This window comes from Aquarana catesbeiana, linkage group LG01 (assembly GCF_042186555.1).
Source record: "Aquarana catesbeiana isolate 2022-GZ linkage group LG01, ASM4218655v1, whole genome shotgun sequence".
Taxonomy (NCBI): domain Eukaryota; kingdom Metazoa; phylum Chordata; class Amphibia; order Anura; family Ranidae; genus Aquarana; species Aquarana catesbeiana.
In genome coordinates this window covers 867,403,714-867,422,285 of record NC_133324.1, presented here as the reverse complement: position 1 = coordinate 867,422,285, position 18,572 = coordinate 867,403,714, and the positions used below count along the sequence as shown (strand labels likewise).

General features: G+C 38.7%; 1 protein-coding gene across 5 annotated transcripts in view; it reads right to left on the bottom strand.

Moving 5' to 3' along the window:
- Window positions 1-3,453: 3,453 nt before the first annotated feature.
- The window catches only part of LDB2 (LIM domain binding 2), a 578,973-nt gene continuing 563,854 nt past the window's right edge, over window positions 3,454-18,572 (bottom strand). For 2 of the 5 annotated variants that reach the window (XM_073609637.1, XM_073609628.1), the window contains exons 8-9: window positions 16,529-16,603; window positions 3,454-14,162 (exon numbers count right to left, since the gene is read on the bottom strand). In XM_073609637.1, coding sequence (XP_073465738.1) covers window positions 13,932-14,162; window positions 16,529-16,603 — 306 coding nt within the window. In that variant the 3' untranslated portion in view covers window positions 3,454-13,931. Of the gene's footprint in view, window positions 14,197-16,528; window positions 16,604-18,572 lie in introns of all 5 variants that reach the window. The other 3 variants (XM_073609656.1, XM_073609646.1, XM_073609663.1) reach the window with 3 other exon arrangements.

Below are 18,572 nucleotides of genomic sequence, written 5' to 3'. Positions count from 1 at the left end.
TTTTGGTCATGAAAATTCACCCCGAGCCACATTCGGGAATACCGCCAGGAAGGTTAAAATCATTATTAATATTTTTATTTATCAACATTAAATCTACAATAGTTGGCTTTACATGTATGTTTGTTGTTTTATTTATATTCCCCTTTCCCTTATATGGGGATATGCCATTTTTACTCTTTGGGTGTTATATACTCCACCACCAAGCCATATATAATATATGCTTTTTTGTTAGTGTCAAATAAGGCCTGTTTGTCCTGCCCCCTGTTTGGCTGGATGATGAGGCCCCCTTCTGTGGTTAATATACCAGATGGCTGGATAATTCTACCATTGGGAACGCTTTTCTGCTTTTAGATTGTGTACTTGTGACTATGGGCCTATTGCTGTTCAGAAGGTAGATCTTTGGGCCCCTTTGCGAAAGGCTTCTTCACAGTAAAAGCTGTGAAAAAGTGGAACAAACTCCCTCAAGAGCTGGTTCTGGCCAGCTCAGTATATTGTTTTAAAAAAGGCCTGGATGTCCCTAATGAACAATGGACCAGTAGTAGTTGATGCAGGGATATCTGATTGCCTCCCACGGGATCAGGAAGGATCCCCCCCCCCACTGGAGAGATAGAATCATGCTTTATTGAGGTTTTTTGCCTAACCTCTGGATCAACTGTGGGTATATGATTGTGCATATGGGGGTTTTCAATATATTTCTCTTGTTGGTTTACCTAGATGGACGAGTGTCTTTTTTCCACCTCACACTGTAACTAACTATGTAACTTTTAACATTTGTTGTCTTAAAATGGATGTAAACCCGAGTCATGAAATTTGAGCTGGGCACATATACCTGCAGTGTTTTCTTATCTCTCTTCAAAGCCCTAGGTCCCGTGGCTTTCTCCTGCTCCATTCTTCTGTTATCAGCATGATAACTTCTGACAGGTTCTCTGTCAACTGTGATAAAACCAGCCTGAGTTTTGTGTCGGGGTTTGGTGCTATAAATAGATTAGCAGAGAGCTGGTCTATTCACAGCACAGCTCTGCTGATGTGGAGAGGGGGTGTGTGCCTTTCCTCCAATCAGCTGTCTCCCAGTGTAAGCAAAGAATCCACACCCAAAGGTGCTCCAGGAAGAGAAAATTCTAACTTTCTAAGCAGTAAATAAAGCTGAAGACAGCAGATATACATGTAAAACTTATGTAGGGAGATTTGTTTAATCTCTGTGTATCATCTGAGGCTGTTCACTTCACTGGGTATATGAAAGGTTTACATCCACTTTAAACATGCTGTGATTTATATTACAAATACTTATTCCCCTATAGTGTCGTAAGGAAATGGCACTAACTCAAGAAATGCATTGAAATTTTTTTATACCCTGGTAGTCACCTGAACCAACAATTATTTGGTATTTATTACAGGTACTTATAAAGCACAATCAATTTATGCAGCACTTTACATGTATATAGTGTACATTCACATCTGTCCCTGCCCTCAAAGAGCTTACAATTTAAGGGTCCCTAAATCAAATTCATACATGCGCATACTATGGTCAATTTAGACAGGAGCCAATTAACTTGCCAGCATGTCTTTGGAGTATGGGAGGAAACCTGAGTACCTGGAGAAAACCCACACAGGAACAGGGAGAGCATGCAAACTCCAGGTAGGTAGTGCCAAGGTTGGGATTCGAACCAATGACCTTGGTTCTGCTAGGCGGAAGTGCTAACAATGGAATAATGGCTTGTGAAATAATCATATGTAGTCAAGATTTATGCACTGGGATATCTGGGGTGAACTATTGTATATAAAATGTATGTATAAAGAACAGTGAGTAACATACATTTTATCTGGAATATTTTTAACAATAAAAATAAAAATACGCAATTTTATATTGCAGGCTTGAATTGATACCTTTAGGGTAGCTTCACACTGCTCCGCTGCGTTTTGGCTGCAGCACAGGTGCAGCGCAGTGTACCCGCAGTTTTTGTGCAAGTTAGTGCTTTCCCATAGACTTCTATTATGACTCGCTGTTTTGGTGTGTTTTCTGAAAGCGCAACAAAAGTCCTGCATGCTGGACTTTTGGTGCACTTTCAGAAAACACACCAAGCACATTCTTAAACTTTCTGCTTCTGCCTGCCTTTGGAAGAATGTTTGAGGAATAGTGTGGGAGTGTCTTTCACTGGATTATGAATAGTTATCTGACCTTAGCCAATCCCTGGGAGGTTGGCCCAGAAGGTGTAGCTAGGGAGAAGATAAATGTTTGGAAGGATCTGATCAGCTCTTTCTTCCCATGGGGCCTTTCCCCTGGAAGGGGGAGCATGTGTGCTGCATTTCAGAGATGTTACTGCTACAAGGCCTCAGCATGTGCCATGTGAAGCTGGGCTGTAGAAAAGAAAATTTTACTGAAGATTGTTGCAGGGGAGCTGGTTGGGACCTGCCATCTGGACATTGTGAAAAGAATCTTTTGCACATAGCTCCCAGTACAGAATTGCTCACTGGCAAAGAGTTGCCAAAGGTTGCTGCTTAAGGACTGTGACTGCTTGCATAGGGTCTCATATTGACTGGCTGTCCTCTTTTTCTTCAGAATTATTTTTGAGGCTGCTATTGAACAAAGACATTCAGGCAACTGTGCTCAAGAATTTGTACCTTGAGTATTCTGCAACCCAAAACTTTCTCCCTGCATTTGCTTAAGACTTGCAATAAATCTTTAAAAGTAATCCCTAGACTAAGCCTGAATTTGTTGGTGTGCTTCAGGGACTGGGACTAGAGTTGGCAGCCTCCGAACAGGTAAGGGAGACCCAATATATTTCCAACAGCCTCTCTGGGGGTTATCGCTACATACCCAATTGTGTACAAGGAAGTTAAAAAACAACTTTTTGGTTGCACATGATTGGACAATGGAAGTCAGCAGAGCTTCACCTCATTCACTAAGCTCTGGGGAAAATTTCCCTTTCAAAGTAAACAGTATATTAGTTAGTCTCAGTTAGTAAATCAACTGCTATGTGATGGGGAACTGGACCCTCGCCACCCCTTGTAGTTACCCCATACTTTGATTCCCTATTTAGCATCCAGGTTTTCCCTGGTTGATCGTGCCAGTAGCATATGCTTGTCTCAAAGATTAAGCCATGCGCGTGTAAGGATCGGCCGCCACGGGCCTGTCGGACTTCCCCGCTGTCCCGCCCTGGAAATCAAGATCAAGCGAGCTTTTGCCCTTCTGCTCCACGGGAGGTTTCTGTCCTCCCTGAGCTCGCCTTAGGACACCTGCGTTACCATTTGACAGGTGTACCGCCCCAGTCAAACTCCCCAGCCCGACCGACCCAGCCCTTAGAGCCAATACTTATCCCGAAGTTATGGATCTGACTTGCCTTAACTCTTCTCTGTATTCCCTTTGAAGCACCCCTTCTTTCTGCTCCCTTCCCCTTATATCCCTTTTCTTTCCTTCTCCAGAATAAAATCAAAATTAAGAGAAAAAAGAAACACTCATGTTAGCACAATTTATTAGCACACAAACTGGCAAAGCATACATGAAATACATTTGCTCATAACACATTGACTTATACTGTGTGCTCAGAATGGTCATATTAAAAGGAAACAGAAACTTAGACATATAAAGTTCCACATAAATACACTGCAATAATAATTTTAATAATAAAAAAATGCCATTGAAGGATTTACAAAATATTTATACAAGAAATATACTATGAAAGAGAGCAACAAAGTCAGCTGAGATACAAGGAAACACAAGTGTGGAATTGATTGAATTCGTTTTCACAGAATGGATGGCCAAATGGCTTTAGAAATACCATGACCACAGCTATTGAGTGAGTAGGCCATATTCTCGACACTGAAAATAGTTCTCCAACTTGGAACTGTTAATAAGCAACTCCACCCACAGCTGACAGGTACTAGATAGAACTGACTCTTGACATTCTTTAGAAAAATATATTCTGCCAATGATATCAACTTTGCGGCGTTTCAGTCAATTTAAAAAGGGAGATACTGCCAAAATGAGTGATGATCCCATAACAATTCTACTATAGCAGACCCATCAATAGTAGTTACATACCTACTAGTCTTCTTTTGGGGCCACCCTGTGTCAGTAGAAGACTAGAGGTAATCTCTATCACATGGTCAATGTAGGTTGCCGACCAATAGATCCAAAAGTGGGATGGATTAGAACTTTAAACCAATAAAAGTGGGCGCTGAGGTAATTTTTCAACAATTATACCCATACCTCTTTATTACTCTAATCAGCTCTGAGTGTAGTTGCCATTTAATAATACGGAATATGACTCATCTATGCGAACTTTATATGGCCAACACAACAGCAAAACATAAACAAAACATTAACAGAAACAACTGTGCGTCAATCTCTTAACCAGAAAAACAAATAAAATATATAAAAAGTTTCAAGAGAAGGAATTATACAAAGTTATAAATGAAGTTGATGTTCCATTTGTTAAAGCACAAATGATTTTTTTTTTTTATTTTACAAAAAAGTTTTATACTTAAAAATGTATTTGTAAGTGATACTGTCATAAGCACTGTTTGTAATCCCATTGAAAAAAACAAAACTAAACATTGACAAGTTTGTTGTAAATTAAATTATTCTTGCTCTGGGCATGTTGGATTTTGTTTCTTAGGGAGACTAAATCTAATGTACATTTTGATTTATATAAGTAAGTAATTTATGACATTTACAGATATGTATGCTTCCTGCATATTATTCTAATTCAGGTTTATTTTAATGTTGTAGTAAATATAGATATAGGTATAAATGTTGTATCAAAGCTAGATCGGCAAACTTAAAGAAAGTATAATAGGATGGTATTGATTAAAATGTCAATATGTTTATCTGCACCATGTTATATTGCACAGAATGCATTCCTCAATGTTGTATAAGCATGAAAGAAATAGTTTGGAAACTTAATAAAAAATAAAAAATAAAAAAAAAGAAGGCATAAGGTCTAGCACTAAATGTTGAAGAACCACTTCCCAAATTTTATGAAATACCAAAATCATCATAAGTAGATGGGCCTTTAAAGGTGCAAGTTACACAAATAATATAAAAATGTAAAACAAATATTTTATTGATACTGGTTATATATTATATGTATACACTGATAAGCATTAGCTACAGCACATGTAAAGAATAAACTTATAATAAAATCTTACATTAGTAGCTTTGTACAGTAATAGAAATTAGACATGTGCATTTGTTATTGGCCGAATACATTTTCGTCCGAATTTCCGGGATTTTCGTGTTGGCTTTAACAAAACAATAACGAACGCGCAGAATCCAAAATCCAAAAGATCCAAAATAGAAAAATGCTTTATTTTCCGCCCATAGGCTATGGAAGAATTCTAATATTGTTTGACTAGTAATAATAATTAATAATTATAGTTATTACTAGTCAAACAACATTAGAATTGTACTATAGCTTGTGGTCGGAGCATTCGACCAGAAATGTACGATTGCGGTGTCGTACAGTTTAGCTGCTTCGTCAAATTTTCTTATAACATCCGACAGACACCATAAGCCTTCAATTGACAGATTTGACCCTAATTAATTCGGATTTCCATATGAATGCATATGAACCCAAATAAATAAAAACGAATTTCGGGAGTAACTAAATAAATTTATTTTTCAGACGAAAACGAAATTCCAAAAAGAAATATTTCAGTGTGCACATGTCTAAATTTGAAATAGAAATACAGTAAATTTATTATACTATCTGTTAACCATATTATAAAAGAGGAAAAAGAACAACATCATGACATGTTTCACATAGTTTTGATTCCTCAGAAGGTATGGGATGAATATCAGAAGTCTGAATGAAGAAATGTTGTAGCTGCCAGGTAAAAAAATTATTCTCAAGCTGGAAGATCATAGGCGATATATAATCAAGACAATCCTGAAACTTCAAAAAACTAGTCCTTCCTTTATGGACTTTTTTGGATCCTAATAATTACTGGGGTCCCAAGCGTAAGTATAGCACCTCAATGACACACAGATACAGGTGTTGGGGGAGGTCCTTCCCCCTCCCCAACCTGGCACCTAGGACACTATATTTCCCTTGATACTAGACTCTACTTTGGCAGGGAACCTAGCTTGTGCTTTGCTTGGACACAGGTTATATCATTGATTTGTGACCTCTCTTAACGCGGACATTTAGACTCTGTGGTTTGTGAACTCACCATTTTAGTTGCGCTGTTCAAAATTTTTTAGGGCACTTTCAATTTACTCTATTCCTGTGTAGAATGTGTATTTTCCAACATGAGATACAAATTCTGCTCACCTGATTTACTTATCTGATCCCACATTTTTTAGAACTTTTTAACAGCACATCGTGTCATTGGCACATTGTAAGTTACTATACTTACCCTAGGGACTAGTGATTGTTAGGCTCCATAAAACTTCATAGATCCGTGAAGGAAGAATTATCTTTTTGCATGTGATAGTAAATTAGTGTACCTGGATTGCTTTGATCCCCTATGATTTCCCCCATTGTTTTTTCTTTTTTTTTTCAAACGTCTGGTCTATTACTTCTGATACTCATCTTATACCTACTGAGAAAACATAATTATACTAAATGCATTGAGAGGGTGTGCCTTTTCCCATTGTATAAAATGGTTAATGGATAGTATAGCATATTTACTGTATTTCTATAGTATAATGTGAATACGTGGCAATATGAGAGAACAGTGGTGACTGTATATGGTAACATATGTAAGATTACATCATAAGTTTATTCTTTACATATGCTGTAGCTAATGCTTTTTAATGTATACATATTTATTGTTACCAAGAAGCCACATGTTACATGATACTAGCCATTACAAGTTGAGTAGAGATTCTAAACATGTGGAGTTTATCAGACAGAAAGTCAGCTGTATACATGGAAATATTCCCAGCATATTTACAACATTTTCCCTATAGATGTCTGCTATTTGTTAGCCAGAAAAGCCTATGCACACTTGTAAACTTGTAGCCAAACCGTGGCTACTTGCCCTCTCCTTGCACAAAGTACGTTTTTTAGTTGGCAAATAAGCTTTCTCTGGAGAGAGAGATAGTGTTTTTTGTTTTGTGATCCTGAAATCCTTAGATGGATCCTTAGAAAACAGAGAAAAAAACAGAATCAGAAGAGGCTCACACCAAACCAAAAGTAATAGTAGTCGCTTTGTAGTCTCAGCCCTTGTGCAGGATTTTTTTCAAGCTTGAATAGCTAATGTGTTTGCTTTAACATAAACCTATTAAGGTTTTTTTTAAACTTTACTTGAAGTGGACAGTTGGCATTTCTATGTGCTTGTAAGCCATCTCTAGTCACAATTCTTCTACCTATGCACCCCTGAAACCTGGGGCATAAGCACTAATCAGTTTGCTGGCTGAAGGCTCTGACCCTATTCAGTTTCATCCCATGTGCTGTTCTGTTGGCTAGCATGACCAAGCTTTACATTGATGGGCCAATATAAGGCACATGGTAAAGTAAGTGGGCAGAATCTGAGCCAGTGACATGAACGCTGGTTGGTACTTGCACCCTGGGTTGCAGGGGTACTAAACAGGGGACCAGAAGTGGTATAAAGGCATCTTGAAGGGCCTACCCATAAACGTAATTAGGCTTTGAAATCTTTTTACATGTACCCTTTATGCCCCACTGATTGACACATGAAATCTACCTTGATTTAAAGTACAACTAAAGGCTTCTGTATGACAATCTATACAGTATTCAATCCAATGACTTTGTGATGGGCAAGCCTCATAATGTAAACAAAAAAGCTTTCTTTACCTTGCCTGACTGATCCAAACACTCCTTCATTTGTGACTAAAGCAGACCATAGATGGATAGAATTTCAAAATGTAAATTCTTGGGAAAAGAAGGTTCTATGAAAGTCTGCTCCTCCCACATTGGCTATTATGTGACTACTATGCTATAGAGAGTTGGAAGTACACTTGTAGTCTATTTGTTAGATACCACCATTGTATCTATACAGTTTGTGCACAACTTCATATGCTCCCAATTTAAGTGCCTTCGAGATGTCTGGGAGTGGGAATATTGAGGGAAACCTCTTCAACTAAAGTGGGCCTTGAGATTAAATGCCTTCTGTCTCCCTTCCTTGGAACGATATTGTAAATCTTTTTCTTTGTCGGTATATGAGCACTTTTCATTGTGTACTTTATATATTACCCACATGTATCTATGATGTTATTTTTCTACTCTTTGTGAAAACGTTAAATAAACATTGAAACAGTAAGTTTGCTCCTCTATGGTGGATCAAATCAATGTTAATTTTTGACGACCACAGAGATGAGAAAATTTGAACAAGTTTCTAACAGTGTAGGTGGTTTTCATTTGATAAAGTTCATTCATTCCAAAATCAAGTGTTAAAAGCAAACAGAATCTTTTGAAGGACAAATTAATGTTTTGAAAAATTTTGTACAAATTTTCAGACTTTTCCTAAGAATTTTTGTTTGAGATTCTATCCATCGATGGCCAGCTTTACAGGGTCCTTTTCCCGGACACTGCAGTTCCTAGTCAAAGGTTTCAGCAACAAAGGCAGTGCTACTAATCCAGAAGGAGGACGGGGCTAAGCATGGCCAGCTATTGATTGACAAGCTACAGGTTTGTAAATGAGCAGTGACAATGCTGACAGCCATGCCCCTCGCAGCATTTTTACATCCAACCGTAGTGCAAGCAGGCTCAGCCTACATGAGAGCAGCAGTGCTTCTCTGAATTCATAAGCAGTGTTTTTCCACCTCATCAAAGGAAGCTGCATTAGGTGGTCTTCACAGGCAGGGTCAACAGGGATTGGTGGAACATTGCCGGGGAGGGTCAAAAAGAGAAAACTGTAACTGCTGATGCACTTATGATTAAGTGCTGCAGCTCACCTTATTTAATTGGGGATCATCATTTAAATGCCATTTGAAAGTGTGTGATTTTTTTGAAGAACAAAAGTTGTCAATCTCTACAAGTCTGTGTAGTAGTCTAGATAGAGTTTAAGGAATAATGTGTTACCAGCAATAGTTTTTAAAGACCAACTCCAACCAACTTTTCTTTCATGTTATTGATTGAGTGTGGTGGTTCTAACTTTTTGAGTTAAGTTTTTAATGCTGTCTGTGTCCAGGTCGAGATTTCCCTTCACTTTTTGTTCAGTTTGATACACATCACTTGTACAATATGAAATCAGAAATCTCCCCAGTGGGACACTAATAAAAACTTGAGATACTGTAGCCTCCAAATACTTGCTCACTCTGTCCGAATTTTAAAGAGAGTTTTGTTGTGTGGGTAAAATTTACCTTGGAGCCCTTTGACTTCTATAAATGTGCTTGACCTTCATATGGTCAATTATTTCTCAATGAAGCCTCATATCTATCATTTACAGCAGGTTGTATATCCTATTTATCTCCAACTTTTATATGTGCCTGAAACCTTTACATATTCAGTATATTTTCAAATGTTATTAAAGTTCTTATAGGGCTGGTTCACACGAGGTGCCAGGGGGAGCTAAAATTAGGTGGTTGAGCTGTGGTTTTATGGCTACTCAACCCTCTGACTGAACAAGGGCATGCAGTCACTCAGGGCTGTACACATGCTGCAGCTGTGTTAAACTATGGAATGTCACATTCAGCCAGTGCTACCACCAGTGAACATGAGCCTTTTAAATGCATGGTTCTGAGCCACATCCTCATGCAAAGCACACCATTGCTGCGCAGTGAGGCGGCATTTTTAGAGTTAAATAGGCAGTGAGGAGGGGACACATCACCACCTCACATCTTATCAAATGCGTTGGATCACTTTTCAGAGGAGCAACTATGTTAGATACACTAAGCTAGACCAGCTTGTGTTGTATCAGGCTTATAACAGCCACAAAGGAAAAACCTTGGTTTGGGTTCTGAAATACATTGCCAATGATCTTCAGTGTGTGAATATTTTCATTAAAAATCCTGAACTGATTATAGTTACATTATATGTTGTTCTTTTACAAAACCCCTTTAGAAACCTGTACTATGGTAGAAATAAGATTTGTGAATCGCTTTTTTTTTTTTATAAGCCCAATACAAAAATATCTTCTCAAAGCTATCTATAGAGAGTTTGCAGGCCTGGGATGTTCTACTTACAAAAATAACATCACAGTATTTTGACAAAAGTGTTCCATGCACATTTTTTAGCGTTGTACCTAAAGTGGATGTAAACCCTCACATACACCCAGTGAAGTGAACAGCCTCAGATGATACACAGAGATGAAACAAATCTCCCTACATAAGTTATACATGTATATCTGTCTTCCGCTTTATATACTGTTTAGAAAGTGTAGATCATGTTAAAAATCTCTCTTCCTCTTTTAGCAGCACATAGGGGTGGGTGGGGAGACTGGACTTACACATTTCAGAGCTGATTGGAGGAAAGAGACATACCCCCCCTCCCCCCCTCCACACAGGCAGAGGAACGAAGGAACATGCAGAGCTGTATTGTGAATAGACAAGCTCTCTACTTATCTCCCTCTATGCTCCCTCCCCAACACAAATTTTCAGCTGCTGTTATCTCATGTGTTGGAGAACTTGTCAGAAGTGAGTTATGGTGATAACAGAGGAATGGAGCATCAGAGGGAAATGACACTTAGCTTTGGAGAGAAACAAGTAAACACTGCAGATGTATGTGCTTAGTTCAAATGTCATGAATGGGGTTTACAACCACTTTAAGGTGAAGTGAATCCTCTGTGCAGTCCCTGATTTGTGGAAAGGCAACATAAGCTCATTGTTACAATTTTTGAGCTGTAAGCAACTGTAGAGCCTTAAAGATAAGTGGCCATGCAGTAATGCTTTAAATGTGGTATGGGGGAGACAACGCTGAATATTAACCCTGCCCAATCTATACACCTATATGGTCTATCCTTCAACCTGCTGCACCCTTGTAAACAATAACAAGAATAAAATCCAAAGTGATTTACAGCTTTAGGCTGGGTTCACACTTGAGAACGCAGCAGCTCACGGTAGGAGTCTGGTGTGTCTCCATTCACTGTTTCAGTCCAAATTTTGGGCTGAATTCGGACATGAAACAGACCAAAAGACGCAACGGGCTCCTGTGCAATTCACACTAGAGCCGCAGTGGAGATGTGTGAACTGGCTCACAATCTCCTGCTATGCGAATTGGATGTAGGTTTCGCAATAGTGTGAACCCAGCCTTAAGTTGTAGTAGCTCTCTGGAACAGCTGCAATTGGTTTTGTGCACAAAAAAGATTACCCAGCATATTTACATTCAAGTGTTTTTAATCTTTTTGATGCACTGTGGTGTGGTTGTAAAACTGGAATCCAAAAGCGTTCTTACGTATTTTGGATCTTAAGGTGGTAATTAACCCAAAACCAAAAATGCAATATATTTCAGCTTACCAATCATTAGATGTGGTGGGTGCATTAGTTTTCTATTTTTTCAGTCATTTCCCTTCTGCCTTACCTGATGATCTGGCCAGTAACAAACCACCTGTATAAGAGTGTCCCTACTCTGGATGAAAGAGCACAGGGGACACATTTGGACAGCAGCATTTTTAATCTGGGGGGACAGGGAGAGTTAGATATACTAGCAGATTCAGATACACTAATGCATTGAAACCAATCTCCAGCTCCCACTTTTTAAGCAGCTACAGCAACCATTGTTTTTCCTTTTGAGATAAAGTTTTACATAAATAAATAAAAGCTGATCATTGTAAGTACCCCTATCAGTGGCGAATGATTTGTCACAACCCTATAACTTCTACATCTGTAGGACAGCTTGCTCTGTTGAAAAACAACAGACTTACTGGCAGGATCACAACCTGAAAAAAAAGGAAGAAAACTTGAAAAAGAAAATGAATGTAGCCATAGCATCTAAGAATTGGTAAGTTGAAATATAATAATAGTTTGCCTTTTGAGTTTAGTACCACTTTAAAGTAAACCCTCCTTGAGGGAAACACAGGGGCTTCCATTGCTGACCTGAAAATGCTAAAGGAAACGTCCAAACTTTTTTCTGCATACTTGTTTAGAGCAAGAGTCTGAAAATATGAAAGACAAAAGGTCAGCATGGCAACCGGGCAACTAGCTTTTGTAGAAAATAGAAGTCAGCAATGTCAGCCCCAGATGTCTTCCAGGCAGTGGGGGACCATCCATAAGGGGTACAGGGGTGCCCCCCCATTCGTGCATCCGGGCCCTAACCTACATGCGGGGTGCCAGACGCATGGATTCCAATGGTTTTTCTTTTTTTATTTGAAGCATGTGATTAGAGCCAGAGGCTCTAATGGCTTCAAAAAAGTGTGGGCTCGGGGCACAGAGCAGAGTGTTAGTTTGTGCTGCCCCCTCCAAAATTTTGAGCACCAGCCGCCACTGCTCCCAGGAATGGTCACCTTTAAAAAGAACAGACAAATTATGTAAAAAATCTTATGGGGATTGGTATGAAAATGTACATCTTATTTCAAAAATTTGTTTTAATCATCTTAAGGAATCTATGCCATTTAGAAGGGCCAGACACACATCAAAATTATATTTCAGCTTAAAATAAACATTAGTGGATTGAATCAACCCCAGCAAGCACAGATATACCTTGAACCTGTTTAAAGGAAAACTACATTTATATTTTCTTCTCAAATGCATGTGAAGGTAATTAGCTTAGGACATCTAACCTAGTTTATATTGATATTTGTGTAAGATGGCAGCCATATTTGCTCATCTTCAGCATGGGTTCTCCTTAGTAGTGCTACTTAGTCTTTCTACATGTCTTTCCATTCTGGGGACTGGGTGAAAAATGCATTACTTATAGTATCTCTATGATAATTATCTTAGTTGGCAATGCTTGGTGAATGAGGTAAAATCAAGATAGAAGGAAAATGTATAAGTCTGTATATGATATAATGCAGAAATCAAAGAACGGTGTAGCAAGCATATCATTGAAAAGTCACATTAAATATTACTTTAAAATTTACTTTTCAATGATAGCTGACTTATATGTCACCTTTAACTTAGCTTAAAGAACCCTTTAAGTGATTTCTATCCCCAACAAAGCTAAACAATGAAACCATAGTTAGATTTTCTTTGAATTCCCTGACAACTCCTTTTTCTTCTTGGGTACTACGATGACAAGATATCCTCCTCAGAATTTACATCTATCATAAAGCAAAACGATTATGTATCTCCCTGGTAGATTTTTCATTATAAAAATGTAAGAGCAGATTCCCGCAACATGAGTGTGAAACCCATGTAATGACTCAGGCCGGGTTTCACAAGTTTGGAATTGTAAAGGATACATTTTACCACCAGCGTGCCTGAGAATTATAAGAAGCAGTCGGGGGAAACTACAGACGGGTAATAACTCAATGACTTAATGTAATTTTTGAATGGACTAACTCGTTAAGAGATGTAAAAACTTTTTGTCCAAGAAGTTCCAAGAATTTGCAGATTTATTCTATGATATTATTGTGCCTGCATAACTGGCCACAAAGCACTCATAGTAAGTGTACAGAGCACTTCCTATCTATTTTGGACAATTTTACCCTCAAATTCTTCCATATGAACATTTTATTTTAACCTGCAATCCCACCAACAGCCTCACAGAGCCTACAAGGGGTCAACTAAAAAATTTTAAGTGGAAATACTATGATATAAGCTCTTGGGAAACCAACAGGCTTATTTGTGCAAAGTGCATGCTCTCTGTGTTCCTATTTTACTGATCCAAAAATTAGCCTTAATATGTTTTATCTCATGGCTTTGCAACAATGTATCACAAACAGCAAAAAATCCCATGACCAGACAAAGTATAATTTGCACAAGTATGACTTAAAAATACCGGATCAAAGGCTTTTAAGAAATAGGTATCTGTGTAGAAAGTTCCCATTTGAAATAATTATACCCTAGTTTAATAATTGTAAATAAAACAATGCCATCATTTGTAGACTCTTGTCCTGTGCAGTATCAAGTTCTCGGATGGTTTGGTGGTCTATTGGGAAACTTGTTGTGCTGGGTTCTCCGATTTGGTCTCTTGATTTACAGGTGGTTTGCTGTTCCAGGGGCTATTGTTTCCCAGTGCGGGAGAGTTGTTGAAGTCTTCTTCATCATCCATACCATTAGCGGCATCATATTGTGTGTTTTCTAGTCTAGTGATAAGCCTTTCATCTTCATCTCCAAATTCGCCTCCCATCAATGTTGGTTCTCCTACCACCATCACATCCTGTGAACAGCACAGACCATTATTATGTGGGTACCTTGAGGAAAGACAAAAAAACTACCGATGACTGAATGTGGGAGTGGAAAAATACTGACTTATAAAAGAGCAAAGGCATTTAAAATGTAACAGATTAGATTTAATATGAGTAGGGTCTTTGACCAAAAGCACAAAGCTCCCTGTTTTTACATTTAGCATTGGAGTGACTATGACTCGCACTGCCCACACAACTGATACAGTCATATATTGCTCACGGTAAAGAAGCTGCCTGCTATTAAAGACAACTATCATGGATTGTGCTGTAATCCTACATATGCATTTATAGCTGTGTATTCTTTTTCCAGTGTTTTTCCCAGTGAGTATGATCAGTGCATCACATGACACTGATGGTGCTCTAATATGTTGTAAATTGTTGCTCAGCAAGCTGTATATTTCAAGAAGTCTAAATGAACACAGAGTCCAGTTGTGCAATTCCTAAGTGAACATTTTTGTCATGTTCAATTCAAGTCCTTTCCTGGCTTCGACCTTTAGGATGAAACTCTATTAATAGAATTGTACAAGTGCACCTTACAGAAGGGGTTATGAAAGCTAGGGCAATGCAGAATAAAGCAAAAGTAGAGTTGTTGCTTACAGTAGCCTAGCAATTTCGGAGTACAGAGTAGGATACCTGATTGACTTCTATGGTCAACAGCTCTACATTTACTACATTTTTTTCTACTCTTTTCAAAATTCAGCCGCTCTATCAGAATGGAAACTTGGAATAGGCAGCCATGCACCGCAACTGGATACCAATAAAAACTTCTTTATTGTAATGTAGAAGAGTAGGGGTAGCCTCTAGAGTCAATGGTAATGGGTGAAGAATATAGAAAAAAAGTTGTACCACCATCCAGAATTTAAGAGATAAGGGGTCAGAAGCCTAGTCCCCAACCAGGTCTCCTCAAGAAAGCGGGCAAATGGACTATCTCGGTACAATACTATGAAGATAAGTTACATAGATTTGAGAAAATGTGTAAAATAATACAAAAGTAAGTCACCTTTATTTGAGACTTATACCAATTTTACTGCAGCCAGTGTGCAGATTCCTCTGCACAAGGAATTCCACAATGGGCCACGTATTTACTTTGGGCACTGTGTTTCCCTTATAGGATAACTGGGTGGGAGTGCTGAGCGTTCGTGTGCTGTCACTCTCTACCCTTATCTCTTTATTGTAATATAGACAGATGCAGTCACAGGAATAAATGAAAGGTTAACATGTGTCACATATCTTGTGCTTAGTTATGACTGCATCTGTCTGCATTAAAATAAAGATGTTTTTATTGGTATCCCGTTGTCGTGTGCGGCTGCCTATTCCAAGTTTTCTTGCTTATCGAGGTGGCGAGATGGACCAGCACCTGTGGGGTTACCTGCTGTGGGATCCCCTTGGCTCACCTGGAGTGGTGATTTCTCCTCTGCCTTCCTCCACTCTATCAGCATGCCCCTTGCTCCTCCCTGGTCTACTCTAAATCTCTGGTGTCTAAGGTTCAGTGTTGGGCAGAAGGCAATGGGGTATTAAGCGGGCTAGTGTACCGCAAGAGGTGCTGTTACAAGTAATTGCTTGGGTACTAGGCAGCTTTCAATTTGAGCTTTAACTCATTTTCTCTATGTACTGATGATGTTCTTTATCTCACTTCAACTCACAAATCATTTTTTAATAGCTAAGCATAGTCAGACTAGATTTCTGTGTGAGATGCTACTGGTTGTTAAACTTCTTGGGTCTTTACCGTGCTCAATATAAATAACTCAGTTTTAAGTAGCAACTGGCACATGGTTGAGGGTAGATCCCTCCAAGAGATACTGGTTCTAACCTTCAGCCCATGAGGTACATTTAGTTCACATTTTTGCTAAGCTGTGGTAGCGCCACCTTTTGCTGGATCATCCGTCAGTATGTGAAGTGGACAGCACAGGCTGACTTTCATCACTGTTCTGTGTGATGTCAGGCTAAATATATGACAATTTAGGAGGAAGGTATAGCCAGAATAACTGGGGAAAATTTGATTTCTAGGTTGTAAGAGAAAATAGTGGGTGGTTGACCCTGCTGACATCTACCCAAAGCTGAGAAAGACATGTACCCAGAAATGAACTTTCCACTTTGAGTTGATGCTCCCTTATAACTTGCAAAAATCTAGCAGACACAAGAGAAAAAAACTTGTGTTGTCCAATAAAAAACCAGTCTAATATTCCATGATAATTCCACTGATTTCTCAAAAATGTAGAAATCAACATCACTAATGATTGTTTAACTAGCAGGACTTGCCTGCTGCAGAGGAATTAGCATGGAATAGTGACTGGTTTGGCATAACAGGCCCGTATTTTTGCCTGGGCCTATTACTTACCAAACCGTTCCGTATTCCACGATAATTCCTCCTGACCCGTGTCTTATCTCCTATGCATTTTTTTGTGGGGATGAGCTGTAAATAAAGGAGGATTCGTTAAAGGAGAAATTCAGATGGAAGTGACACATTTGCAGTTAAACATAGATTGACATTGATGACTTAGTATGGCATTACAAAATCTACAAATTCACCTAATAAACATTTTAAAACAATATAATAATCTATCATTAACTTAATTGAATAGTCAAAACAATACTTGCAAAATAAAGTTCCAGTCTAGTGATAAGTATGTTAACTTATTTACTATATGCATGCTGTGCTTACTATGTATGACACAGGTCACAATTTATGTGCTTGGATGCTCCTGCCAATGAAAACTATGAAAGTGTAAGTAAAAACAAAATCCCTGCATCCCAGGTACCACACAGCAAGAAACACATGCTTTCTATAGGTAAATCACCTTGTAAATATTTTTTAAAAAAGCAGTTATTCAGCAATAATTTAGATTCAGTTAAAGGGCCAGTTTAACACTGTTATCTCGGGTATTAATAGATATTATAGATAAGGGGTGGCACAGTGGTGTAGTGGGTAGCACTATCGCCTAGCAGTAAAAAGGGTCACTGGTTTCGAATCCCAACCACAACACTACCTGCCTGGAGTTTGCATGTTCTCCCTGTGCCTGCGTGGGTTTCCTCCCATACTCCAAAGACATGCTGGTAGGTTAATTGGCTTCTGTCCAAAGTTGTCCCTAGTATATGAATGTGAGTTGGGGGACCTTGGATTGTGGGCTCCTTGAGGGTAGGGACCGATGTGAGTGTGCAATGTATTTGTTGAGCACTGCATAACTTGACAGTGCTATTGGGTACCTTAAATAAATAGGGATAATTGTAGACACGCATCCACACTCACTCAGGTTGAACTGGATGGACTGGTGTCTTTATTCAACCTTACTAACTATGTAACTATTATAAATCTAATCCACCTGGTAATTTCTTATATCTCTTGGGTTCACTGTTGACCATATCTTTGCACTTGAATGTCTGAGTTTGCACACCTGCTTTGGCCATTATGATGGGTTCCAGCTCTTTCTGGTAATTATTGAATTCATTTTACAATGTTGAGATTCCTTCATTGAACTTGATTTTGATCATCTGGACAATTGTGGGCTATTATGCATGATGCCAATACTATTTCGGAAAAACCAGCAAAATGCTGAACAGCGTTATATAACTGTATAATTTATTATTACACACTCTGACCCTGTACATACGCCTAAAAGCGTTTTCGATTAAACCACATGGCCTAATGCAGGTTTGTGCTCTGTGAAAACACCTACATGAATGAAACACTAGAGGTTTACAGCCAATGGGGTGGATTTACTAGGCAAATAGACTTGCAAGTGCAGTTTCTTCAGAGCTATCACATGCCTCACATGCACAAAACCCAATCACATGCAAGGAAAAAAAATTTTTTTTCTTGCACATGATCGGATGATGGAAGTCAGCAAAGCTTTACCAAATTTACTAAGTTCTGGACCAACTGCACTTCTAGAGTGAACAGTCTATTTGCCTTTAGTAAATCCACCCCGATGTCTCCAATTAGCACTGGGTGGATGGATTTGCATTATAGTCAAAACTGACTGCAAACCTTTATTAAGGAAAATACAGGATGGATATCCTCCTTGTATTCACTGCAGAGCACTTCAAAAGGCACTGTACAAGAAGATACTAAATCTAAGTAAGATCATTGCAAATGGGTGTTCATGTTTAGGTGGAGGGTCCACTCCTGGTAGTAATACAGGTGATTGGGGTCTGCAGCATCAGTGCACACAAAGTCAATGCTAGGAATAAAATTAACCTTATTTTTCATTGAACCTTTGTTGAACTGTGCCCTTTACCCCAATGCACTTTTTTCTGCCCTTGACATCAGAACACATAGCATTTTGATTCTTATGTATACAACAATCATGGGGAAGATAGCTCTAGAAGATAGCTGGGGAGAGAATATAACCGCAAAATTAGGATTTATTGTTTTTATTGTAAAA